General features: G+C 39.7%; 1 protein-coding gene and 1 pseudogene across 1 annotated transcript in view; one reads left to right on the top strand and one right to left on the bottom strand.

Moving 5' to 3' along the window:
* The window catches only part of LOC138171463 (activated RNA polymerase II transcriptional coactivator p15), a 216307-nt gene that overhangs the window by 176865 nt on the left and 12310 nt on the right, over window positions 1-27132 (top strand). The window contains exons 2-4 of the mRNA XM_069100963.1: window positions 17109-17148; window positions 21530-21602; window positions 24083-24202. Of these exons, the coding sequence (XP_068957064.1) occupies window positions 21531-21602; window positions 24083-24202 (192 nt within the window). The 5' untranslated portion in view covers window positions 17109-17148; window position 21530. The remainder of the gene's footprint in view (window positions 1-17108; window positions 17149-21529; window positions 21603-24082; window positions 24203-27132) is intronic.
* Window positions 2452-3503, bottom strand: LOC138172396 (complement component 1 Q subcomponent-binding protein, mitochondrial pseudogene; annotated as a pseudogene).

Here is a 27132-nt window from a genome sequence, read left to right as displayed (position 1 = left end):
GTTTATATACATAGTTTACATATAAACTAAAGGTATACACCAACATCTCACATCCTATACCAAGATAAAGTCAAAATGGGTACATTATTTAGACATAAAGGGTGACACTGTAAGCAAATTAGAAGAGCAAGGAATGGTTTATCTGTCAGAACTATGGAGAAGAGAAGAATTTGTGACCAAAGAAGAGATAGCATTATGAAATATAAAATAGATAATTTTGATTAAATTAAATTTAAAAGCTTTTGCGTAAACAAAACCAATGCAATCAAGTTTAGAAGGAAAGCAGAAAGCTGGGAAACAATCTTTACAGCAGTGTCTCTGATAAAGGCCTTATTTCTCAAATATAGAGAGAACTAAGTTATATTTATAAGAATATAAGCCATTCTCCATTGATAAATGGTCAAAGGATATTAACAGGAAGTTTTCAGATGAAGAAATCAAAGCTGCTTATTGGTGTATGAAGAAGTGCTCTAAATCACTTTTGATTAGAGAAATGCAAATTAAAACAACTCTGAGGTACCACATCACCCCAATTAGATTGGCTAATATGACAAAACAGGAAAATGGTAAATGTTGATGATGTGGGAAAATTGGGGCACTAATGTACTGTTGGTGGAGTTATGAACTGATCCAATCATTCTGAAGGGCGATTTGGTACTATGCCCAAAGGGCAACCAAACTGTGCATACTTTTTGATCCAGCAATAACACTTCTAGGGCTATATTCCAAAGAGATCATAAAAGAGGGAAAAGGACTTACATGTGCAAAAATATTTATAGCAATCCTTTTTGTGGTGGCAGAATATTGGAAATTGAGGAGATGCCCATCAATTAGGGAATGGCTGTGAACAAGCTATGGTATATAAATGTAATGGAATACTAGTATGCAATAAGAAATGATGAACAGGCAGATTTCAGAAAAACCTAGAAAGACTTGAAAAAATGAGGCAAAGTGAAATGAGCAGAACAAGGAAAACATTGTACACAGTAACAGCAACATTGTGTGATGATCAACTATGAATGACTTAGCTCTTCTCAGCAACACAATGATGCAAGACAAGTATTAAAGACTCACAATGGAAAATGCTATCCACATTCTGATATGGAACTGATGGACTCTAAATGGAGATCGAAGCATAATTTTTTCACTTTATTTTTAATGTTTTTTTCTATTGATCTGTTCCTTCTTTCATAACTGTGAATAATATGGAAATATGTTTTACATAATTGCTCATATATAACCCGTATCAAAATACCTAGAAAGAAGGGAGGGGAGGGAAGCAGGGAGAAAGATTTGGAACTCAAAATCTTGTAAAAATGAATGCTAAAAATTGTAAACACATAATTAGGGGAAATAAAATACTATTAAAAATAACATATTAATAGGCAGAAGATATTGGGGGCAGTTGATATTGGGGGAACAGACCAGAATGTTGGCTTAAGCTAATAGTATGGGGAACATGTCCATCTCTCAGGGGCACACTTTGAGCTCGAAAGAGCCTTGTTCTGAGTTAGAGTTGGGAGAAGAACCTTAAGAGCCTATGTCTTTGTTATAGCATATATTCAACCAATTACCAAGTCTTGACAATTCTATCTCCATTGTATCTTTTACTTCTATTTTCTTCTTTTTGCTTTAGAGCCATCTGGTATTGGCTGTGGATAGAGAGCTGGACCTGGAGTCAGGAAGACTAGAGTTCAAATTCCACCTCTGAACTTTACTAGCTGTGTAACCCTGGGCAAGTCGCTTAACCCTGTTGGCCTCAGTTTCCTCATCTGTAAAATGACCTGGAAAAAGTAAATGGCAAACCACTCCAGTATCTTTGCCAAGGAAACCTTAAATAGGGTCATGAAGAGTCAGACATGACTGAAATGACTGAACAACTTTCCCTCGTACTCCATATCATAGACAAATTAGAATAGTCATTATTAATAGCAAGGTTGCTGTGAAGATCAAATGAGATATTTGTAAAAAGTGATTAGCACAATACTTGGCACCTGGTGGGTACTTATCCCATTATCTCTAGACTCTCAGTCTAACCATGTCACTCTCCTGCTCAGGAAACATCAGTGGTTCCCTGGGTTGCTTTTAAGGTACAATTAAAACTCCTCTGTTTGGAATTCAAAGCCCTTCACAGTCTGGCTCCAGCCTATCTTTCCAGAATGACTTTACACCATTTCCTCTCCCAGCCTTGAATTCTATATAGCCTATTTACTATTCCTCAGACATGACATGACATCTCCCCCTTCTAGACCTTTGCACAAGTTGTCCCTCATGCCTGATGCGCACTCACTTGTCACCTTTGCCTCTTAGAACCTCTAGCTGCCTTTAAAGGTCAATGTAATATGGGAAGCCTTTTTTGATCTCCTCAGTTGTTAACACTCTGCAGTCCCCCCTATTCCGAACTCACTCAATTTATTTTGTATATGTTTTATATTGACTTATCTATGTAAATATCATTTCCCCAGATAGTATGTAGACTTCTTTTTTTCTTTTGGAGGGGTCCGAGGGTTTTATTTCTCGTCATTCTGTAGTGGCATACAAAAATGCCAGCAGACAAAGGAAATAAAGGGTTAGGGAACATCATTTATGCCTGGCAGTATTTCACAGTACAGCACTTTCTCCGTGATGGCTTTTAAAAACGTTCTCTAGGAAGGGCTCAGGGAGCACAGCAGGCCCCCCAGGCCTCCCCCACTCCCCAGCCTCAGGCCTCCCTAATGACACTTGACAAATCCTTTCAGATCTTCCAGAAAGTTGATGTACTCCCGGTGCGCTAAGGCCGTGCTGAGCTCAATCAGCTCATCTGCGAATGTGTCGTCCACTCCCCGGTCAGCCAGGAAGTCCATCAAGTGATCATGCAGGGCACAGTCCGGGGAATCCGTGTTGAGTGTGTACTTTGTATTCTTCCAGTCAGATTCACTGGTGGGCTGAAAGCTCTTCCCGAATGGAGAAGATGTCCCTCTCCTCCTCTGGACAGTGGCAGTCCAGCACAAGGGCCTTCTTGGCATCGTCCTTCACAACCTCCCCCTCGAAGTTCGGGGTTGATGCAAGCTCAGGCTCTTGCTGTTTTTGGGTTTTCTGTCCCTCCCGTGGCTCACCATCAAATGTCGGTGGGATGCTGTTGTTAATGTTGAATGTGACTGTGATCCTCTTGCCAGCTCCTCTCCGGACTAACTTGGCTTCTGTCCCTGGCACACCCAGTTCCCAATCCCCAGACATCTTGGGGAGGGATTGATGCTTCTGGATCTTCCTCTCCTCTTTAATTTCATCTGTCGGGAATTCAGCAAAGGCCTTGTCCCCCTCCGTGTGGCGCCCCCCGCACGTGCACGAACACAGACCGGGCGCGCGGGCCCCTGCCCACTGGCGACTCCTCCTCCCAGGAGGCCTCCAAAGGCGCGGGCGGCGGCGGCGGGGCGCAGCAGCAGCAGCGGGGCCATGACCTATATACGCGGAGGGGGGCTTGGGAAGGACTGCGGAGAACGGAAGGAAGGGGATGTAGACTTCTTAAGGACAGAGACTAATTTGATTTTATCTTTGTATTCCTAACACCTACTAGAGTGGCTAGCCTGAAGAAGGTATAAAATATATAAATATTTGCTGACTTGCTTTGAATTGAATCGAGGCCATGACTAGGCATGTGCATTAGAAAGATTAAGCTAGCAGAATTCTTCCTCTCCTGGCTCTGCTCCTGACTCTCTGGACTTCTTTCTTCACAATTTCCCTACAGTCTTCTCACCTTGGAAGATCCCTCCGCCCTCTGGCCCCTTCGTCTGCTTGGTCACTTTCTTTCAGACTTCTGTTTTTAAGGAAGTGCCCTGATTAGCCATACTTACTCCACTCCTCTTACAGCAACACAACAGATCTCCCCAACCCAACTTCCTTTTACGTGTTGTCTTCCCTTTTTAGAATGGATGTTCTTTCTAACATTTTTTTCCCCTTATATGTGGCACACAATAATTGCTTAGCAAAGGCTCGTTAAGTGGAGCAGGAATTGAAAAGTAGTGAGGCTAAAGGCTGTCTAGGAAGTTATTGCAATCGTCCAGGGGAGAGGCAATACTGGGTTTCTTACAGTTTTTTAGATAAAAAAGGAAGGCAAGTCAAAGTGAAAAAGGTGAGTCATAAAGATAGACTATTCATAACTTACTACTGCAGGTGTCAGGGTTCTGCTCTCCGGCTTTGAACGTCTCCTTTCAATATCTGGCAGCTATGGACAGGATGTGTCATTGCTTAAGTTGGAGTCAGCTGAGACTGATAGTTGCTGGTACAGATGGGTTTTTTTGCCCATCACAGATTATCCAAGAAAAGTCAGGCTAGCGTATAAAGAAGCCATTTTGTACTGGTTATCTTGAGTCAGTGATGATTTCAAATGATTTGCCCACTCTATTTTTTAAGCAATCGGAGTTAAGTAACTTGCTCAAGGTTACACAGCCAGTTATTTCTGGGTGTGGTGCTAAGTATCTGAGCCCGGATTTGATCCCCAGGTCACCCCGTCGCTGGAGCCAGGTGCTCTTACTCGCTGAGCCACCTGGCAGCCCCTATGCCCACTCTATTTTGGAGAAGGTGCATTATTCTTATATCTTAAAAGCATTAGACTTTTGATCTGTAGCCACTTTCTATGATGATAGTTAACATTAATTATCCTAAAAATTACCTTAAGTAAATTTGCCAATTTCCGTTAGTTCAGGAGGAGAACCCTCAGTATATAACTCAGGATACTAGGGAAGGCCACCTAATCCGACCCTACATGGCTGAGATTAGGCTCCTAGCTTCAAGAAGTAGGTGTGAGAAAGTTAAAAAGAAATGCTTTTGTTGTTATTCAGTGGTACTGGACTCTTCATGATCCCATTTGGTGTTTTCTTGGCAAAGATATTGGAGTGATTCTCCAGCTCATTTTACAGGTGTGGAACTGAGGCAAACAGGGTCATGTGACTTGCCCAGGATCACACAGCTAGGAAGTATCTGAGGCTAGATTTGAACTTAGGAATATGAGCCTTCCTGACTCCAAGAGAGGCACTCTATCCACTGAGCTACCTTGTTGTCCAGACTTGCTAACTATGATTGTCCCCAAGGCTCTGTCCTGGGCCCTCTTCTCTACTTCCTCTACATTATTTCACTTGGGGACCTCATCAGTTCCTCTGATCCATATGTAGATGATTCTTGCCTTTATTTATTCATTTATAACCTGCTCTCTTTCTCCTGACCTACAGACCTACAGTCTGCCTATTAGACATGTCAAAATGGATGTCCCATAAACATCTTAAACTCAATGTGTCCAAAAGTAAATTCATTTTTCTTCCTAAACCTTCCCCTCTTGGCTTTCTTATCACTGTTGAGGGCACTACTATCCTTCTAGTTAACCAAGCTTGTAACCTAGGCATCACATTCAACTCCTCACTCCCTGACCACCATACACAATCTGTTGGTCTATTTCTAGTGTAAGCCTCTTTCTCTGATCCTGCTTCAGGCCCTCATTACTTCATACCTGGTTATATTGCAACAGCCTGATTGATGGTTGATTTCCCTCTCTGTTTTCTCCTCACACCTGTCCATCCTCCACTCATCTGTCACACTGATTTTCCTAAGATACATGTCTGACCATGTCACCCCACTCCACCTCCCCATTCAAAGTCCTTCATATCCTGTTTCACTGAAAGCAAACCAGGCCATCGTTTGCCTCAGTTCTTACCTAGCCTTTAATTACTGAATGGGTTGCCTCAGACAAACTGAGACCTGTGAAGGCCAAGGTCTCCCATGGTATCCGGTGTCATCTCCAGTTGTCCTGACCTATTCTATGTCTTCCCATGGGACCCAGATGACTCTGGAGGAGAGAATGAGGCTGATGACTTTGCACAGCTTAGCCTCACTTAAATCCAATTCACTTGCAAATTAAGACATCACCCTCCTGAAATCATTGGTTCTCTTCAGGGAGAGACAAGCCACACAAACAACAACATCCAGGTCCATTCCTACCTTTCTGATATTCTTACACTTTAATCCCCTCCACATACTCCACCGTCAAGCAGCACTCACCTTCTTGCTGTTCCTCACACAGTACACGCCATCTTCCAAACCTATGCCTCTTCACTGGCTGTCCCACATGCTGTAATTCTCTCCTTCCTTATCTTTGCCTCCTGATTTCTGTGGCTTCCTTTAAAATCTCAATTCTGCTCTCCCTTAATGCTAGTGCCTTCCCTCTGCAATTACCTCCAGTTTAGCCTTATAGTTCTTTGCATATTGAATTCTTTGAGAATAGGGACTGTTTTTGCCTTTCCTTGTATTCCTCAGGGCTTAGAACAGTGCTTGGCACGTAGTAGGAACTTAATAAATGCATGTTGCATCCTTACATAAAGAATAGTATAGGGAATATAAAAGGAGAATAACATAGTTCCTCACTTTGAAGATTTTAAACCTACCTCTTCCCTGCTTATAGACATTATCTGGAAACCACTGAATAACAAATGCCAACTGAGTTCCCAAATACTAAGGTCATCAGGGAATCCCTTTACTAATACAAAGACAAGACATTTCACATCTGTTACTTCACTGGAACCTCACAGGAGCCTGAAGAGGAAGGCTTAGGGCCCATGTTGTGCTGGTAAATGTTTAAACAACCAATTCTTTGTGGGGGAAAGCACTTTTAAGTTTGTTCTACATTAAACTTTTCTCCATCACTTTAAAAAATCTAGATAATCAACAAAACAATAAATCAGATTCTGATTTGTAACATTTGTTGATTTCCTGGATATAAATACTCCCAATGAAAATTTAACAAATGTCTCTCCTGAGCCAGGTTGAGCAGGCACATCCCTGGTATGGTCATAGCTATGCTCTTTTCTACAGTAATGAAACTGAGGTCCAGGTGAGTGAAAAAGTGAAAACTTCTCAGACTACACTCTAGAATCTAGTAAGGCTTTTCATGGGAAACAGGCCCAAGTTCCCCTTCACTTTAAATCACATGATTTACAAGAACTCAAAACTCAGAGCAGTAGGGAGTCACCCCTCTCCTTAGTGACACCTCAGCATAAAATATGCCAAGGACAGAAGTGCTTTCTCAAATGTACATTGGGTGGTCTACTGTTTCCTTGTTCCTGTACTTGAGGTAGATTGCCCTGAGCTTAGATTGTGCACCTGACTTCTAGCCAATGGAAGAAAAGGGTCAGAAGAGGTGTGGGTGAGAATTCCACATTAGGGCTTTATAACTTCACCATTTCCTTTTGTAAATGGCTTCTCTCCCTAACCATTTGTCAGAAGGGTGGCCCTTTCTTGAGATTGTAATAAACCATTCTTTTCTGCTTCTCCCTTGAGAAACCTCTGAGTATTATTTGGGTAAAGATCTTTGTTGCACACAGTTTGGGGATGCACACACAGGGAAGTTAACTGTCTTGATAAAGTTCTCATCGCCAAATCTAAATCTTAGAATCAGAATATGCTTTTTCTCACTGAACCACTTTTGTCTCTTCCCTCCAATTTAGTAATTTAGGTGGCGTGGGAGAGGAAGGAAAGCAGAGAACCTGAATCTGAGAAAGGGAATTTCTTTAGGACCATAAAGCAGGGGGTAAGAAGGTCTGGATCCCAGGCAATTAGGAGAACCACTTAGCATGAACTAATGGAGCTTATGTGCTTAAATTCACAAGGAGGGTCCTAGTAGGGAAGGAAAGAAATACTTATTTCTACATCATAGTTCATTAAACTGCAAACTTAGTCATTCAGAAAAAGGATTCCAAACCTATAAAATGGAGTAAAGCTATGCCTTGACTGGGAAAAAGAACCCAAACAAACCCCCAAATGGTTACTACTACTTGTTTATCCCAAGCATGATTCCTTCCTCCACCCCATAAGGCTTTGCCTAGAACTCTTCCTGTTCATCCCACTTTCCATTTTATCACAGTGTAACAAAAGAACACAAAGCTACTTTTAGGTTGACTAGGAGACCCGCTCTCTCCTCTCCAATTAAGAGGTTTTTAGCTTCGGACCCATTTGCAAGGACTTGTTTCAGTCCTAGGGGAGCTTATCCTCTGAAGGGGGGGAGGGTTCCTCCATCAGGCTTTTTTTTTTCTCCCATTCTCTGTTTCTTTATGATCCCAACCCAGAGCCCTGGGGGAAAATCACTTAAAATTTAGATTTCATTCTTGATAAAAGGGAAGAGTAGAATGGTGTTCAATGTCCGATTTAAATCAGGTATGAGATAGTTATTTATTTACTCCATATAAAAGAAATGATTATAAGAAATGATATAAAAGAAAAGAAACACAAAAGACTCACAAATGTGCATTTGATGGGGTGCTTGGGATCTATGTTTGGAACATCCGTCTGTAAAAGCAATTTGTAAAACCAGTTTGTAAAATCATACTCCCCCCCACAGCCTCAGAGCATTAACTCTGCCCCTTCCCCCTACCTGAACTCTGCCTAGCTTCAGAGCATTAACTCTGCCCAGCAGCAACTCATGAATTGTTTATCTCAGCTTGGGACAATAACAAGCTACACCTATGAATCCTTCACAAAAGTATCTATAAACATTCCAGCTTAGGCAACTATTTGCTCCCCCTTGTATAGTGTCCTGCTGCGCCCATGAATCCTTCAATACCCTATCTCTAGGTTAACTCCTTAGTAATTATCCAAATACTGAGTCTCTGTTAGCCTTGGTTTCCAGACATCAATCTTGTCAAACATGACACTGATAAGTGGCAGACTGGGCACTTCTCTGTCAGCCCTTGACCACTAGCTGACTTAGTGACATTTCAAGCCTAAAACCACACCTCCAGGTAGCCCCGCCTTGGGCTATTTCCCAGTGAATTATGGGCAATACGCCTTCGAAGTTGACATTTAAAAATGCATGTTTCTTTAAACACTGGCCCCACCTTAACTCCTCCCTGATCCCACCCTCTTCTCACCTGGTCAGCATAATTGACATCCAATGAATAGCCTTAACTCCTTAAACGCTATGCTTGTGTCTTCTTTAAGCTTGCAGGTCCCCTAAGGACCCTTGCCCACTGTAAAGCATAGAATAAACTTTTACGACTCTGACTCCAAGTTGGCTTGGGCTGAATTCTTTCCAGACTGAATCACAGGCTTTCTGGTCTTAAAGATCAGAGTTCCTGCTGAACCTATTACCATCCCTCATCACATTGACAAAGACTTAAATAAGCAGCAATAACTTGTGTTACTTCTTAACTCTCCTGGAAAGTTGATACTTAAAATAACAAAATAAAAAAATCTTGTGGGACTGCTGAATGGACATATCATATTCACATTAGTGTTATGCTGTTGCCCTCAAAGTCCTTCTCTTCTAGTAAGCCAAGCCAGACAGTTGGGTTTCTCTGTCCTATGGTCATCGTCATCATCATCATCTTCTTCTTCTTTTTAAAATAATATCTTATTTTATTTATAGCAGCTCTTTTTTGTGGTGGCAAAGAATTGGAAATTGAGAGGATGCCCATCTCCCATCACCTAGAAGTGAATGGCTAAATGAGTGGTATTAGGACTGTAATGGAATACTATTGTTCTATAAGAAATGATGAACAGGAGAACTTCAGAAAAATCTGGAAAGATTTACATAAGTGATGCTGAGTGAAGTGAGCAGAACCAGGAGAAGACTGTACACAGCAATAGCAACACTGTGCAATGATCAACTGCGGTTGCTTTAGCTCTTCTCAGCAATAAAATGATGATGTAAGACAATTCCAAAAGACTCACGATGTAAAACACTATCCATATCCTGAGAGAGATCTGATGGAGTCTGAATGCAGATCGAAGCATGCTATTTTCCTTTCTTTTTTCCCCCTATGTTTTTTTCCCCTTTTGTTCTGTTTTTTCTTTCAGAATGTGACTAATGTGGAAATATTTTTTATATGATTATACATGTATAACCTATATCAGATTGCTTGCCATCTTAAGGAGGGAGGAGAGGAGGGAGAAAATATTGGAACTCAAAATCTAAAAAAAATATTGAATGTTAAAAAATTAATATTTCATTTCCCCCCAATTATATGTTAAAATTTTTTTAAACATTTGTTTGTTTTTTTAAAGTTTTGAATTCCAAATTCTATTCCTCCCCCCTCCCGTCTCCCTGGAGGTAATCCCATATAGGTTAAACATGTGCAATCATATAAAATATTTCCATGTTAGTCATTTTGTACAAGAAGACTCAAACAAAAAGAATGAAAGAAGAAAAGAAAAAGAAAATGAAGAATACTATACTTAAATTTGTATTCAGACAACATCAGTTTTTTCTCTAGAGGCAGATAGCATGCCTCATCATGAGTCCTTTGGGATTGTCTTACATCATTGAAATGTGGAGAATAGCTAAGTCATTCATAATTCTTCATTGTAAAATATTTATTTCTATTACTGTGTACAACATTCTCCTGGTTCACCTCACTTTACTTTGCATCAGTTCATTTAAATTTTTCCAGGTTTTTCTGAAATCGTCCTGCTTATAATTTCTTATAGCATAATATTCCATTACAATCATATACCACAGCTTGTTTAGCCATTCTCCAACTGATGGGTATCCCTTTGATTTCCAATCCTTAGCCTTCACAAAAAGAGCTGCTAGAAATTTTTTTTTGTACAAATAAATCCTCTTCCCTCTCTTTTTTTAAAATCTCTTTGGGATACAGAACTAGCAATGGTATTGTTAGATCAAAAAGTATGCAAATTTGGTTGTCCTTTGGGCAGAGTTTCAAATTGCTTTCCAGAACAGTTGGATCAGTTTACAACTCTACCAACAGTGTCCCAGTTTTCCCATATCCCCTCCAACATTTATCATTTTCCTTTTTTGTCATATTAGTCAATCTGATAGGTGTGAAGTGGCATCTCAAACTTGTTTTAATTTGTATTTCTCTAATCAATAGTGATTTATAGCATTTTTTTACATGTCTATTGGTAGCTTTGATTTCTTCATCTGAAAATTGCCTGTTCATATCCTTTGAGCTTTTATCAATTCAGGAATGACTTGTATTCTTATGAATTTGACTCAGTTCTCTGCATATTTGAGACATGAGAAATTTATCAGAGATTCTTGTGGCAAAATTCCCTCACCTCCCCAATTTTCTGCTTTCCTTTAAATTTTGGTTGCATTGTTTTCATTTGTGCAAAAACTTTTTAATTTTGTATAATCAAAATTATCCATTTTACATTTTGTAATACTCTCATATCTTGTTTGGTCCTAAATTTTTCTCTTATATGGAGATTTGACAGATTATCATATTCATGCTCTCCTAATTTGCTTATGGTATCACCCTTTATGTGTAAATCATGTACCCATTTTCATATCTTGGTATAGGGAATGAGATGTTGGTCTATACCTAGTTTCTGTCATACTGTTTTCTAGTTTTCCCAGAAGTTTTTGTCAAATAATGAATTTTTATTCTAAAAGCTTGGATCTTTGGGTTTAACACATACTAAATAACTATGGTCATTTACTATAATGTATTATATATCTAATCTATTCCACTTATTCACCACTCTATTTCTTAGCCAGTACCAGATCATTTTGATAATTATCACTTTATAATATAGTTTGTGATATGGTATGGCTAGTCCTGGTGGTCAGTTTCTAGCAAATATTGTAGTGATTGGAGGGGACACTTACTGTAGTATAATGAACTAGAAGTTCCTGACCACTCAGATTCACAAGGTTGCCTCCAAGGCTGAAACATCCATTTTGGGATTACTACTTGGTCGTCTATGCTCAGAAAAAAATATTCAAAGCAGGGCGGCCAGGTAGCACAGCGAGTAAGAGCACCAGCTCCAGTGTTGGGATGACCTGGGGATCAAATCTGGGCTCAGATACTCAGCACCACACCCAGAAATAACTGGCCGTGTAACCTTGAGCAAGTTACTTAACCCCGATTGCTTAAAAAAAAAAAAAATATATTACCTTAATTAAAAAAAAAAAAAAATATATATATATATATATATATATATTCAAAGCAGAAGAGGTAGCTAGCTAGGGCTTTGAGTCTTAAGCTCACACAGAAGAGTTACTGACTACTATGTTCAATGAGTTTAACATTTCTGCTTCAATGAGTTTAACATTTCTGCCAGGGTGAGGGATGGTGTTCTTCTCCCTCCCCTCAGGGGATGCCCAGGGGAGGTTCAAAGAGTCCTGACATGCTAGCAGACAGGAAGAGAAAAAAGTCTGATGGGCAGAGTCCCTCCCTTGAAAGTATACCGAATACTTCCTGGTTTAGTGATCAGTCCTCTAATACAGCCTTGCTTTAGTGGAAAGAGCATTGATTCTGGAGAGAGAATCTGGGTTCAAATCCATTATTATGCTAATGAAAAGACTAAAATATTAATTCCTACTGAACCAGGGTTTCCACAGCTAGACACCAAAAGTGGGCAGTTTTTCTAGTTGTAAGAATGAGAAAACAAAGCGAAAGTTCACCACTTGTCTAAAAGATTAACTCTAGAATTCCCAATGACCCTAGAATACCAGAATTCTCTGCCTCTTTCTATGCTACCCCCCAAATCCTGTGGAAAAAGAGACCACTTAGATTCCAAAGCCCTCAATGACTTTCATGTCCCATTATAGAGGGGCTCTGCCTTTTTTAGGCCTGTGCTCACTGGGGTTCCAGGCATTTTGTCAATGCAGAGGTGCAAATTCTAAGGCAAAGACTTAAAGAATCACGGTGACTCTGTAATCATCTGTCTGAGAATGCTGTTGATAGCCAGAAAAGGGCAGATTTTGAATAAAAGTAAATGACTTTAGTGAATTCCCGATCAGACCAACAGGAAAAAGTCGAAAGGAATCATTGTTAGGAGCAGGATTATTGACAGGCAAGGTTTGTCTTAGACCTTGATCTTCTATGCCTTCCACTCTAATCATGGCCATCCCCATCATCTGCCTCCTCTGCCCCTATAATAGGGCTGCTAAGTGTTGCTGGAGAACTCCATGGAAACCTTTTGATTTGATCTACCACAAATTCCTGCAGTCTAACTTCAAACAGGCCTTCATCTGCTGCTTAGAAATCCCATTCTGATTCCCCGAAGTTCTCCCCAATGGAGTCTATTCCTAAACTGTTACTTTCCTTAAGAACCTAATTACATTCCTCTTCTTTCTGTCCCTCTTTCTCCTATGAATCAATCAATTAACTTTAGAAACAGCCCAGTGGTTAGGTCAAATTTGGAATGGGTTATCACGACAATGATTGATTGGGTCAGAGCTATTTTAGATTAGACTTGGCCAGACAAAAGGCAAAAGTCAGCAGACAGAGCCAGATCATCAGGTGAAAGCGTCCTCAGTTTTTAGCTTTTCTGCTTCTAAATAACTGTCTTGACATGATTCTTATCCTTCCCAGCAGTTTCAGAGCAAGAGGTGTCCTCCTGCTTTTAAGGTTAATATAAGTTAATAACATATATGATGCAGTGGATAAAATGCTGACCCTGGAGTCAGGAAAACCTGAGTTCAAATTCTTTCTCAGATACTTATTAAGTAACCTGGGGCAAGTCACTCAGCTTCAATTTCCCCATTTGTAATAAATGGGGAATATATAATAATATATAATATATAAAATATATAATAATAAAAAAACAACACCTACCTCCTAGGATTGTTGTGAGGACCAAATGAGATAATATTTGTAAACCTTAAAGCACTATATAAATATATAAATACTAGCTATTATTATTACCTTGGAATTCTATCTCCTCCAAAATCTTTTGAAACTTGACTTCTTCAATCATGTCCTCTCCTATGTATATCCAACCTACATAGCTCTCTCTCTCTCCTCATGTACATATAAAAATACACATATAAATGTATATATAAATAAACACTCACATACACATCTTTTTTTTCTTTTTGAGGGCAATTGGGGTTAAGTGACTTGCCCAAGGTCACACAGCTAGTAAGTATTAAGTGTCTGAGGTTAGATTTGAACTCAGGTCCTCCTGACTCCAGGGTGGATGCTCTATTCACTACTCTTACCTAGCCAACCACCCACATACCCATACCCACCCACACCCACACCTCAAAACACTTTACTGGACTCTATTGTTCCTTTTACTTATGGTTCTAGTTCTCTTCCTTTATTTCATAAGTTCTTGAAAGAGTTGCTTATCAAACCAATCAATCAATCAAGTTTTGATAAGCTCCTACTAAGTGTCAGACACTGTACTTAGCCCTGATGATAGAACCATTAAGAATAAACTAATCCCTACCCAAAAAAGAACTTATATTCTAATAGGGGAGACAAGTATGTATAAAATATATATACTGCATAAATATAAAGTTAATAAATACACACACTACTTCAGTTTCCTCGAAGTCACTAACTCCTGTTTAAGGTATCTGATTTTTGTACCTACCTACTACTGTGCTGAAACTTCTCTTGAAGGCCACCAGTAACATCTTATTTGCATATCCAATAACCTCTTTTTGGTTCTCAGACTTCTTGACCTCTCATCATCATTTGACACAGCTGACTACATTCTCATTGAAACTCTCTTCTTCCCTGGTCTCCATCACACCACAATAGTGTGGTGGTTTGGTGAAGAATCCTCTATCTCCTTTTTCCTGGTTCCTCTCCCTGTCCCTAAATTGTGGCTATGATTTTGAAATTGGAAAGAAGGGGAGAGCATTGGCAGTCAAGACCCAGTTTTACTGGAGGTTTTCTTCATTTATTTCTAATGAAGCATAACTTAAATCTGTGGGTGGTGTTCCTACCCTGCCCTGCCTCCCCCGACTTTCTCTCACTCCCGAACCCTCCCCCCCCACTAATCCTTGCCTGATTGCTTCAGAGATCTCAGATTCACTTCTAGAGTCTTTTGTTATAGGTAGGGGCACCCTTTGACAAAACTTGGATTTTCAAAAAAGTACTTTTCTACCAACTAAGGGAAAGGTGATAAATTCAAACAAATCTAGTCCTGATATAAACATCACAGTTGATGACAAGGCCTTTCTACCCCACTGCCTTGAAATACCACAGATTAAGTCATAGGCAATGTCTAGACCCATTCAACATATAGTAAAAGCCATGCTCATAGGTAAAATCATCAGATTGTACTCTTAACTTTTCATTTGATATAAATTCCATAAAGTAGAGAAGGACACTGTGTGTACTTGAGGGTCATTACATAAGCTAAAAATTAGCTAATTGTTATAACAGGGTATAGCTGACTAAATCTCCAGAGACAAAAGGAGATAAAGAGACACTTTCGACCACTGCTAAAAAGCAGCCCCCAATATTATGCCACCTGCAGCCCAGTGGGCATCCCTTTCTCACAAGGAACTTTTGCTCTAGACTTATTTAATTTGGATTTAGTATTAGGGAGCCTAACTCCAAAGAGAGGGAGGCAGGCTCTTCTCCATTTTCTCTGACTCATTATGCTCCTCCCCCACCTTGAGTTATTCCACCAGAAGTGACCCATTCCCCTCATTATGCTCATTACAATTGCTATCCAAATTCTACCCATCTTTTAATGCACAGCTTTAGGCTTTAGAGAAGCAGAGACACCTTTGGAACTACAGGTTGTAAATATGCAGCTTCCTCAGTCAGGAAAGGTTGGAGGAGAAAAGACCAGGGGAAGGAATTCTTATTCTGGAACCTATTCCAGAGAGTTTCCATCATTCCTAACAAAATTACTGACAATTAATCCTGACATCTAAGTGGTACTTTATGCTTTTAGGGTTTTTTTTTCAAACATCATCTTCTTGTAATTTCCAAATTCTTTTGGTTAACAAAGGTATTACTGTACTATCGTCTGGTACTGTCACTTAACTCTTGGGCAATTATTTACCTGTTTACGTGGGCATGTCTTGTTTGCCCAAAATAGATTAAACTCCTTGAGGGCAGGGACAGTACATTATAGCTCTTTTGGAACAATAACAATACATGAGAAGTAGGAGAGCAGGCACGGTGTGGTCCCACTGTTCTGTAGTGGATGGTCAACCTTAAAACCAGTCCTACTTCTAAAACTTATTGTCTATGGGTCCTTGATCATTTAGAGAATCAGTGCATCTGAGGTTTAAATTACAATGTCAATTTATACTGAGAGGGAGTTTCTAAACCAATGAAATCATGGGGTAAGTCTCTATTGAACAATGCTTTCCACTTTATAGTGCCTTATGGTTTAAAATCAGTTTTGCACAGTGTCACATACAATCACAGATTTAGAGATGGAAGTCAAGGCAACAAGCATTTATTAATGGAAGGGAATTTAAGAGATTTTCTAGTCCAACTGATAACAGAGAGGATAAGTGAATTCCTTGAGGTCACACACTGGTAAATGAGCAGAGCTGGGATTCCAAGGCAGCTGCTGTCAGTTCTAGCACTTTCTTCACTCTTCCAAGATGTCTTTTTCCATGGAAGATGTCTTTTTCCATGGTAGGTTCTTAATAAATATTTATTTAAAGAAAGAATTTTTTTCTGCTTTTGGTGTCACAGTTGATATTCTCTCCATACTTTCACTCAGTCAGCTCTGGGATCAACACAGCCCTTTCCAAGAAGCCTGGCCAAGGGTGGGGATGGTGGGATAACACACTACTATCTTGCCCTTCTGGGGGTAAAATTCTTCCTTTCTACCTGCCTACCCTCTTCCTTCCTTCCTTCCTCCCTTCCTTCCTCCCTTCTTTCCTTCCTCCCTTCCTTCCTCCCTTCTTTCCTTCCTCCCTTCTTTCCTTCCTCCCTTCCTTCCTTCCTCCCTTCCTTCCTCCCTCCCTTCTTTCCTTCCTCCCTCCCTTCTTTCCTTCCTCCCTTCCTTCCTTCCTCCCTTCCTTCCTCCCTCCCTTCTTTCCTTCCTCCCTCCCTTCTTTCCTTCCTCCCTTCCTTCCTTCCTCCCTCCCTTCCTCCCTCCCTTCCTTCCTTCCTCCCTCCCTTCTTTCCTTCCTCCCTCCCTTCTTTCCTTCCTCCCTCCCTTCTTTCTTTCCTTCCTCCCTCCCTTCCTCCCTCCCTCCCTTCTTTCTTTCCTCTCTTCCTCCCTCCCTCCCTCCCTCCATCTTCCCTTCTCTTCCCTTCCCGGAAGCGGTCCCTTTAAACACCTGGAGAACGGCCTCGAGTTCGCTCGAAAGGACACGCCCCCCTACCTAACATAGTCTCTCTTCCCGCCCCCAGCGCAGGAGGGGCGGGACAATTCTTTCCTTTCGTCATTTCCGGGTCTCTGTCACTCCTGAGGTAACCGCTGAGTGTGCGGCTGCAGGAACGGAGCGTGAGTCATTGAGGCCGGCGCCTCCTCCCCTTCCCTTCCCTCCGCCGATCGCGCCGCTCCGGGGCCCCATCCAAGGCCCAGGGCCCTCGGCGCCGCCACAGCCCTTGCGTGTTGCGGGCTGAGCGGCCGTTTCGGGCCCCGGGGTGGGAAATGGCGGAGTCCCTGGCCTTCTGGCGGCTCCCACGGTCGGGAGGCGGACCCCACGCCCCGCACTCGCGGGCCGGCTGAGGAGTCGGCGGCTGCAGCCGTGGGCGCCTCGGGGGCGGGCCCCGTCGCCGAATCCTCGGCTTTTAGAAACCCGGGCCTCGAAGGATGGCGGCGGTGGGGGCGCGGGCCGTGGGCCGCCGGGCCTCCCTCGCGCTGCCCCGGGTTCGCGTGGCGGGCTGGGCTCGATGGAGCGGGGAGGAAGGTGTCGGGGCGGGGGGGAGGGGCTGATCTTGGCCTTGGGCGGAGGGCAGGGAAAGGAAACTTATTGAAAGAAGAGAAGGAGAAAATGGCGCTTGGAGCAAGTCCCTCCCCTTAGCACTCCCTGAGTGTCCTCGGCTCTTCTCCAGCCATCCCACCCTGGTGGGCCGCCCCCCCCCTCCTCCTCCCACCGCCCCTCTTCCCTCCGCTGCGCCCCGCACCGCGCCTCCCCTCCGCGATCGTCCTCCCTAACCTCCCATCTTCCGCAGTCTCTCTTTGTATGTGATTCCAGGCCTTCTGGAGCTGATTTTCCTTGTCACCACCCTCCTCCTCCTCCTGCTCAGTTTCCTTCTTTCTTCGCTCTTCCTCCCCCGCCCGCACGCATCCATCCTGAAAGACCAGACACCTTCTTCACATTGCGTGCATTGTGTGACCTGTCCGGGACAGCCTTCCTCGCCCGTTGAAGTTAGGTAGCATTCATGTTGGGTAGATGCTGTTGAGGAAAAACAAATTAAAAGAGCTGAGTTTCTTTCTTTGAGAAAGGCTGTCTTGACAGAAGGAATATGAATTGAAGCCTTAATTAAGGCTTTGGTTATTTGGGTTTGCTTTCTTTACCATTTAGCTAACTCTTACTCTAGATGAAATCTGTACTCTTGTTTTGAGAAAATGCTTGTGGTGATGATTATTTAATATCTTTCAGGGAAGTGTTTACTAAAGGAATTGGGCGAGATTATGTTTTGGTAGTTAAATGAATTGAAATGGCTTATATTTAATTCATGATTTTTCATCTTTGCAGAATACTGGCTTCTAGGGCAGATAATTGAAGTTAGTCTATTGACAGCTGATTTAGGGTGGTGGTAAATAAGTGTGTTTTAAGACTTTGACCATTTAAAGTAGATGAATATGAACGATTGTAGTATCTTCTCTTTTTACTCTTTACCTTCAAGATTTTAAGTCAAAATTGACAGCTATTTTGAGGGGATGATGACTTATACTTTTGGAGTAAGCTGCCAGTGGAGAATGCCCCACTTTTTAATTTTTACCTTGACCTAATAAGGACCATGTTGAAGCTTATTGAGCATGTATTTTCAGCTACACACAGCTGATTACTGATCGACTGAAAAAATTTAAGATGTTCTCTTTTTGCCTTTTTGGAGGGCAATTGGGGTTAAGTAACTTGCCCAATAGGTTACACGGCTAATTTGTGTGGGAGAGTATTAAGTGTCTGAGGCCTGTACCGAACTCGGGTCCTTCTGACTCTGGGCCCGGCGCTTTACTCACTGCGCCACCTAGCCGCCCCCTGATTACTTTGATTTTCTAGAAAGGAAAAAGAGGCGGAATCTCAAAATACCCAGTTTGGTTTGTACCAAAAAGGCTATGCTGAATTAAAATTTGAAGTGTCATGGCAAGGTGAAATGTTTTTCTAAGCGTAGGGATATTTTGAAGTGGGTGTAACATAGCTGGTAATTTGTTCTGCTTTATTATAGTCTTAGGAACTAACTGATTACTTAAAACTTTTTGAATTGTAAAAACCTATAATTAGTACAAGGTTAGTACTAGGTATAAATAGAAAAGTGACAGGTTACATTGATTACTAGATAATGCTTTGTCTTAATGCTATTTGAAAATTAAGAAAGTGTTAATAAAACTAATGTGAAATGTTATGACAAATATATCTTCGTATAAAAGTTAGTACAGTCTTACTACTCTCTTGCTCAGAATCCTTTAATGGTTCGTTATTGCCTTCAGCTTGGCATTCTAGGACCTCCATGCTCTAGGCAGGCTCAGTCTTATTTTCTTCTTGCTTTCTTACATTAAGAGGAGGCTCAGTTCAAATAGAATTAATTTGCTAGGCCTGGAGTCAGGAATACCTGAGTTCAAATCCATCTTTAGGCGTTAGCTTTGTGACCCTGGTTAAGTCATTTAACCTGGCTACCTCAGTTTCTTGAACTGTAAAATGAGGATAATATTACACCTACCTTTCAGGTTGGTTGTGAGGATCAAATGAGATACTTGTAAATGTAATACTTGTAAAGTGCTAACTAAGCACATTGCCTGGCACATAGTAGGGACTTACTAAATGATTTTCCCTTTTCTTTCTTTGAACTTATTGTTCCCTTTCACTTTACCTGTGCTAACTCTGTTTAACCCATTCAGAACCTCTAGTGCTACCTATTTCATGAAGCTTTCCAAGAGATCTTGCCCAATTGTATATAGTCTCCTTATTTATTCCTATAGCTTTTTTGAATTAAAGAAAATGTTAGATCTGGAAAGGACTTCAGGTGTCATCCTTCAATCAACAAAGATTTATCAAGTGCTCACTATGTTCTCAGCCTCACAGAGATGAAACAGCTTGCCTATGGTCACATAATAGGTTAGTTTCAGAGCTGGGTTTGCTAAAAAAAAACCAAAAAAAAACCCAGCAACAACTAGCATTTATATAGCGCTTAAAGGTTTGCAAAGTGCTTTACAAATACCTAATTTTATGCTCACAGCCAGGCTGAGAGATAGGTGTTCTTATTATCCCTATTTTACAGATAAGGAAAAATGGCAAATGGAGGTTAAGGGACTTACCCAGAGAGTCACACAGATAGTTAAGTGTCTGAGGTGGGATTTTGAACTCAGGTCTTCCTGACTCCTGGGCTAGTGTTGCTCTATGCATTTTGCCAGTGAGCTTTACCTTGTAGCTATCTCTGAATTCTGTGGTGCCTGTCATATTCTTTTATTGTAGTCATTTGTGTACTCGCCATCTCTCCCATATGCCCTCTTCTCCCTTTTTCCTTTCCTGATAATTTCTTTGAAGACAGCAATCATGCCAGTCTTTATCTCACAAGAATATTTTGCACATAGTAGGCACTCAGTATTTGTTGATTGAAATAATGTAATCCTAATACAGTGAGTAATCTTGAATTTCAAATGCTTTCTCTGACCTTATATCTCCTTAACAAATATCTTATTGTGTGTGCTCTTTGCTTTCCTAGTGGGAAGTAGGACAGCAGAGCCCCAGCTGAGTAACCCACAGGTCTTTTGTTCCAACTTCACGAAATTTACTACCAACTGCTGTCTTTCATGCTATCTTCAAATTCCTTGCTTCTTTCCCCTCTTATCTCTGTGTCCTCTACTGCCATCCTAGTACAAATTTACACCCATCTGGACTATTGCAGAAACGTCTTTTGGTTTTTCTTCCTTCATTCTCTTTTATCTAATCCATCTTCTGAACTTTGTTATATCTTTGGCATTCAAGGCACTCTTCAATTTGATGTCCACTCTAGTTTTCAACATTATTTTGTAACGTTTTCCCTATTTTAATGTTCCAAATGCTACTTCCTTCATGAAGTTTTCCCTGATATTTAAGAATCTTCCCTTTTGTACCTATCATGGCATTTTGTTTCGTACCTCTCTAATGTAAAAGGAAGATAGATTTAGAGCTGAGAGGGAACTTTTACTGTTGAGGAACCCAGATCGTAACTTGCCCAATGTGGTAAGTGACAAAGCCAGTATTTGAACCCAATTCCTTTGACTCCAAATCCAGCACTCTCACCATTGTACCAGACTACAGAATTTTGTGTGTTTTTTGTATCCCACTTCCTAATAGGGTAGGAACCTTTGTTTTTTAATTTTTTTCTTTAGTCTCATAATAAATGTTTAGCATTTGTTGAGTAAGAAATCCAGGAGCATGGAGGAAAATGGTGGTGTTTGTATTTCGCTTCCCTCTTTGCACCCCCTGGGTTCAGGGTACTTTCTTCCACTTGGTAGTTTACTGCTATGCTCTGTTTTGTTCCGTTCACACAGACCGGAAGTATGATTTCTAGCAATGTACTTATTATAGCATGCCTATTACAATAGAGATTGACTAGAGAGTCACGCTTATTTGTAGCAGAATTTGGCCCTTCCTTGGTGTGAAATTAAGTTTAAATGATTAGTATACATTTAAAATTAACTCATAAGACATTCTTACAGTATATTTTCTTTCTAGGATGCCCAAATCAAAGGAACTTGTGTCTTCAAGCTCATCTGGGAGTGATTCTGACAGTGAAATCGACAAAAAGGTGATCATTTGAAACAGTTAATTTGCATAATGTCTTTGGTGGTATTTCTGTCTAGAAGTGGTGTGCTATGCTTCCCTTTTTTGTACTAAGAATTATGGGTTTTCAGAATTAAAAGTGATCTTAAAGATCTTGCAGTCCTCTGGTTTACAGATGAGCAAGTGACATATTAAAAGCCCACAAAAAGGAGGATGTGGGAGAACTAAGATTTGAACCAAGGTCTTCTGATTGCAAATTTACAACACTAAAGTATAAGGAGAGTGGGTCAAAGTTACTGTTTGCTCTGGTTCTAAGTCTTAGGGTATAATTTTCCTTTTCAGAATGTTGGGATATGTATGTCAAAGGTCTGTGGATCTTATTGGTGTGGAAACAGATCACTGCCTTTATTTCTGTAACTTAGTAGAATTCTTTGAGAATTGTCTGAGGCTTAGAGAGGTGTTAAGTCATTTATCCATGGTTGCACAGCTGGTAAGTGTCAGAAGTTGATTAGGACCCAGGTCTTCTTAAGTTGAGCATTTTATCCTTTTTTTCCCCGTGATGCCTATATTCAATAATGAGAATAGATTATCCTTGAATTCTTTGTTCCCTGTGGTTGATTTGATAATCTTAATCACGACTCCCAAGCTATTATTTAACATTTTAATTAAATTTTGTATTTGGTATGCTTTGCATTGTGTGTAGTTTGAATGTAGCTATTTATTTGTAAGTAAATATGGTGAAATAGGTCCAAGTTTTCCATTAACCATGCTCCTTATTTGTTGATAACTACCAGACATCTCAAGGAACACAAGAACCTTTTTATTCCTGTCAAAATAATAAGTTTTTTCAAACTTATATTAGATATTTGATTGGAATCTTTAACTTCCAGTTTCTTTGGAAAGCATTTTATTTCCAGCAGAGGTAACCTGACTGAACTTGTTTGTGGTATGCTGTAAGCACGTGCAATATGTAGACTTACGGCTTTTGGCTTCCAGATTTTTCATCTGTTGTATCTATTTGCTAAAGGAAAATGAAAGAATTTTGGACAAGTTGTATTTATTTAGAGCTTTAAAAAGATAGTAGAGATCTTTTCCCTTCAGTGCTTAAACAAGGCTTTGATATTAAAGAAGATGGTATAAAGAGGAAAACTCTTGATTTGACTAAAGTGCTTTTAATTTACCCATTAACAAGCTGTGTGACCTAATTTTAAGTACTTAGATCTAAATGGCACCACAGATCCTTACTGTGCTTCACTTTAATTCATCGAAGCTTTTTAGTTTTCTAGTCTTTTAGTTTTCTTTCATCATATGCAGAAAAATACAGAATATAATAATTTTATTCATATATTGAGAGACAGTTTGGTTTAGTAGACACAGGTCAAGAAGATACATAGTTTTATGTACTTAAGTCTCACCTCTCTGATACATAGTGGCAACATAACATTTCAGTGCTTTATGCTCATAAGTCTTTAAGTTATAAAACATTTTCATTCCTATTGGTAGAAATTGTTCCCTGACTAGTAATTCCCAATACCAGTGAAATCTCACTGGTCTGGTATCTCTTGCACTCTCCCATAAAAAAGGTTATTTTTTTGGGGCGGCCAGGTGTCACATTGAGTAGGAGCACTGGCTCCAGTGTTGGGATGACCTGGGGATCGGAATGACCTGGGGATTGAATCCAGGCGCCAGCACTTAGCACCCACCCGGAAACACCTGACCTTGTAACCTTGAGCAAGTTACTTAACCTCAATTGCTTAAAAAAAAAAAAAAAATTTTTTTTTCCAGTTAAGAATCATGACTGCCCTCTACTGATTTGGGGAAGGACTTCATTTAAATACTATTGGGCCTTTTTGACTGATGTTCAATGATTATTTAGAAAGCTTTTAATGTAACATTGAAAAATGTCAGCACTATTTTGATGATTTCCATAAAAGTCGAAGAAGTTAACTTTAAGAGCCCAGTACAAAATATCTCTTTATTTTGTTCTATTCAATCTATGGTAGGAGTGTTCTAATTTGCCCTTCTCATTAGTTTATTGTATACCTATGTGATTTGCTCTAAATAAATAATAAACAATTTAATGACTAATATAACTTAATGGGTCACAAATTCCAGCAATGGTATGTCTTACCTTTCAATGGAGGTGGTGAACTGTCAGAATTGGCCAGTGGACAAATGTGCTGGTTGCTTTTCTTGACTGTACTTATTTGTGGTAAGGGAGGGGTCTTAATTCTCATAGGAAGTCATTGAAAAATTATGGTGATCTTGAAAAAATTTTAAGTAATGCATTTAAATTAGAAAGAAAACCTATTACTCCTTTTTAAGCCATATGTATGGATTGAAGACTATGTTCCTAATGAATAAATGAGGTTACTCCTTTTAAAACATTTCCCCACATTTGGGATTTTAGTTCTTTGTGGTTTTATTGCCTGTGGAATCATGTTGAACTTAAAAATATATTTTCTCTTTGCATACTTTGAGCATATTTAAAATTTGTATTTTAAGGCAAAGAGGAAAAAACAAGCTCTTCCAGAAAAACCCATAAAGAAGCAAAAGACAGGAGAAAGTTCTAAAGCACCAGCTTCATCCAAGCAAAGCAGCAGCCGAGATGATCATATGTTTCAGGTAAAGCTGACAGTTATATATTCTTAGAATCAAAGCAGTTCCCATATATTTTGGTACTAAAGATCATGAAATAAAAGGAAAGTAGAAAGGATGTTTGATTTGGAGTGACAGGACTGGGTTTTGAATTCTGACTGGTTTGGTTCTGGTGACTTCCCTACCCAAGTCTAAATCTGATCCCTATTTAAACCGATGACTTTTTTGTACACTCATCATCCTTTTAGTTGAAAGGATGCAACATTTCGTTGTTCTTTCAAGTGAAATAGTTGTTTGGACAACACTAAGAATTAGCCTAGGGTAGTAGCTGGAATATTATGACTGAAGTTGTATGCATGTTGCCTCATTTAAAAAAATTCTTTGTGAAACACCTAGGTGGCGATTCCCACAAAAAAAAATGTTATAGGAATTAAAAGTGATAAATAAATTGTAGGTGACTCTTGAGCTGAGCTTTAAAGGATACATAGACTATTAATTAGCAAAAAGACTGCATTTTAGCTGGGGTCATTGAATAATCAAAGACAGAAGTAGGAGTGAATTTGTTATGAAGGAGATAAATAAGGAGGCCTTCCTGATTCTGATCAGGAAGGATTAGTGTAAGAAATATGGCTAGATAAAGTTGTTGCACTCAATGGTAGGCCTTGAATGCCAGATTAAGGAGTTTGATCTTGTTTGGATAATCGATAGGGAGTTTTTTAAAAATTGGGCTTATGGAGAGTTAAACTGGGAAATGATTTGATGAAAGCATTGTTTTAGGAAGTGTAATTTGGCATTAGTAAATAGAATGGTTTGTTCCTCGGGGTTGGAAGATAAGATCACAACTGGATACAAAGACCACTTAGACTACCATATCCTTCTACCCTATATGTATCTTATATTTACCCATTTATATATTGTGTTCCCTATCACTTTGCCCTTAAGTACTTCTCTGATTGTGTTAACTCCCATGCTCACTGAACTCTAGGGCCTGCCCCCTATTGCCTCTAAGATAAATTTCTCTATTTAGCTTTTAACAACCTATCCATAATTATTGTTCCAATTCTATCATATGTTATTCCCTCTTCCTGAGTTTTTGAGATTCAGCTGAATAGTCCTTCTCTTGTTCACATTACTTTCCACTGGAAGTCCCCCATGTGCTTAGAATCTATTCTTTCCTTAGCCTCTTCCTCATAGAATTCCTCTGTTCCCTCAAAAACAAAGCTCAAGCATCATCTTCTACATATAGCTTTTTTTTGGTACTCCCAATACCAGTGCTCTCCCTTCCAAACTACGGTTTATTTTTCTACATTGCATTAATTCTCTTTATATTCTGTTTGTACTTAGATAAGCACTTGTCCTCCCAGTTAGAATGTAAACTCCTTAAGTGTAGAGTGTTTCATTCTTTGTAGTTGAATTCCCATTAGGTGCTTAATAAGTATTTGATTGATCCACCTAGAAGGAAGGAATCTTAAAGGGAAGGGATCAGAGTTCTCAGTTTTTAGTGTTGTTTTCCTTTAAATTATTGTGATCATTGTGGTATAACTTGTTTTGGTTCTGCTTACTTTTCTCTGTATCGATTCCTCAGTGTTCCCAGGTTTCTTTGAATTCTTTATAGTCTTTATTACTTAAAATGTGCAACAGGACATTCTGTACTAGAATAAATGAGAATGATTTGGCTTGAAATGTAGATTTTTGGGAATCATGGGTAAAAATGGAAACCTTAAGATTGGATGATCTCTGAAGAAGTGAGCATAGATAATGTGAGAAGCTATGTATTGAGGCTTCTATGAAAATTTGTAGCCAATAGAAGGTAGAAGAGCAAAGAAGATATAGGTTAAGAGAGAAGAAGAAAATGTGGTGGGTAAAGTATCACAGGACTAGAAGAATTTGTGTTTCAAGAGGAAGATATTTATCAGGTATATCAGAAATAATAATGGATGACCTTTATGTTGTGCTGTAAAGTTTTCAAAGCACTTTACGTGTATTATCACATTTGATTGTCACAATTGCTCTGGGAAATAAATGCTAGAGATATTACTGTTGCCATTTTACACATGAGACAATGTGGCTTCAGTCATTTATTCAGTCATTTATCTTACACAAATTATTTAAAGTGAGATTTTTAACCCAGGTGTCTCCAGACTCTCAAATGTCAAGGCTGCTTCTGCAAAGAGAAATAAGGACCGCATAAAAGGTGATTGTATTTTGCAAAAAAGAAGTTCATTAATGACCTTGAGCAGTTTTAGTTGTCCTGGAAGATAGTTTAAGGACCAGGAGAAAGATTGCCACTCTTATTTCCTCAACCTCTGAAAAAAATCTGTTCTGGAGGAATAAAACAAGTGACAACAATGTTAAATTACAGCAGGGGAAATTTTCTCTTAGGTACAAATAAGGATTTTTAAGATTGTAAAGTTTTTTAAAGTATAGTTTTGTTAGTCAAAGGTTATTATAGGATTTAATTCACTGAAGCAGTCTTGTAAAAAAGAAATCCCTCTCTAATGACCTAGAATCTTGTCTCTAGGGACAAGTAAATAGATTTGATTAGTACTTTAGGATCTCTTTGTGAAGCTGAATACACAGTTATTAGTGATGCCTCTATGAGCCAGGGCCTATTTCTGAAGAGCTGATCAAAGTCAGTTAGAGATAATAAGTAACTCATTTGCCCTTTTTGTATGTTGGGAAGGCCTGGGGGGAGGAGAAGATGTTGCATATTTTTCCCATCTTTTCAGCCTATGAGCAAAAGCAAAGGGTAAAATAACATAACTAAGGTTACCTGATAGGCCTGAAATTTAGGAATATGTTTTGTGAGATTATATAATGTTTATATTAAATTTGGAATAAAAATAATTTTTCCTTGTTACTAATCTAATCTATACATAGAAGAGATATTTGCCAAAGTGGGAACATGGAGTAAAGGCATCTTGAAAGGTGGGGCTGGGGGTACATTCATCCAGTGT

Source organism: Petaurus breviceps, unplaced genomic scaffold (genome assembly GCF_028583685.1).
Source record: "Petaurus breviceps papuanus isolate PSGF00001 unplaced genomic scaffold, PetGlider_PUasm1.0 128, whole genome shotgun sequence".
Taxonomy (NCBI): Eukaryota; Metazoa; Chordata; class Mammalia; order Diprotodontia; family Petauridae; genus Petaurus; species Petaurus breviceps.
This window is presented reverse-complemented; position numbering and strand designations above follow the sequence as displayed.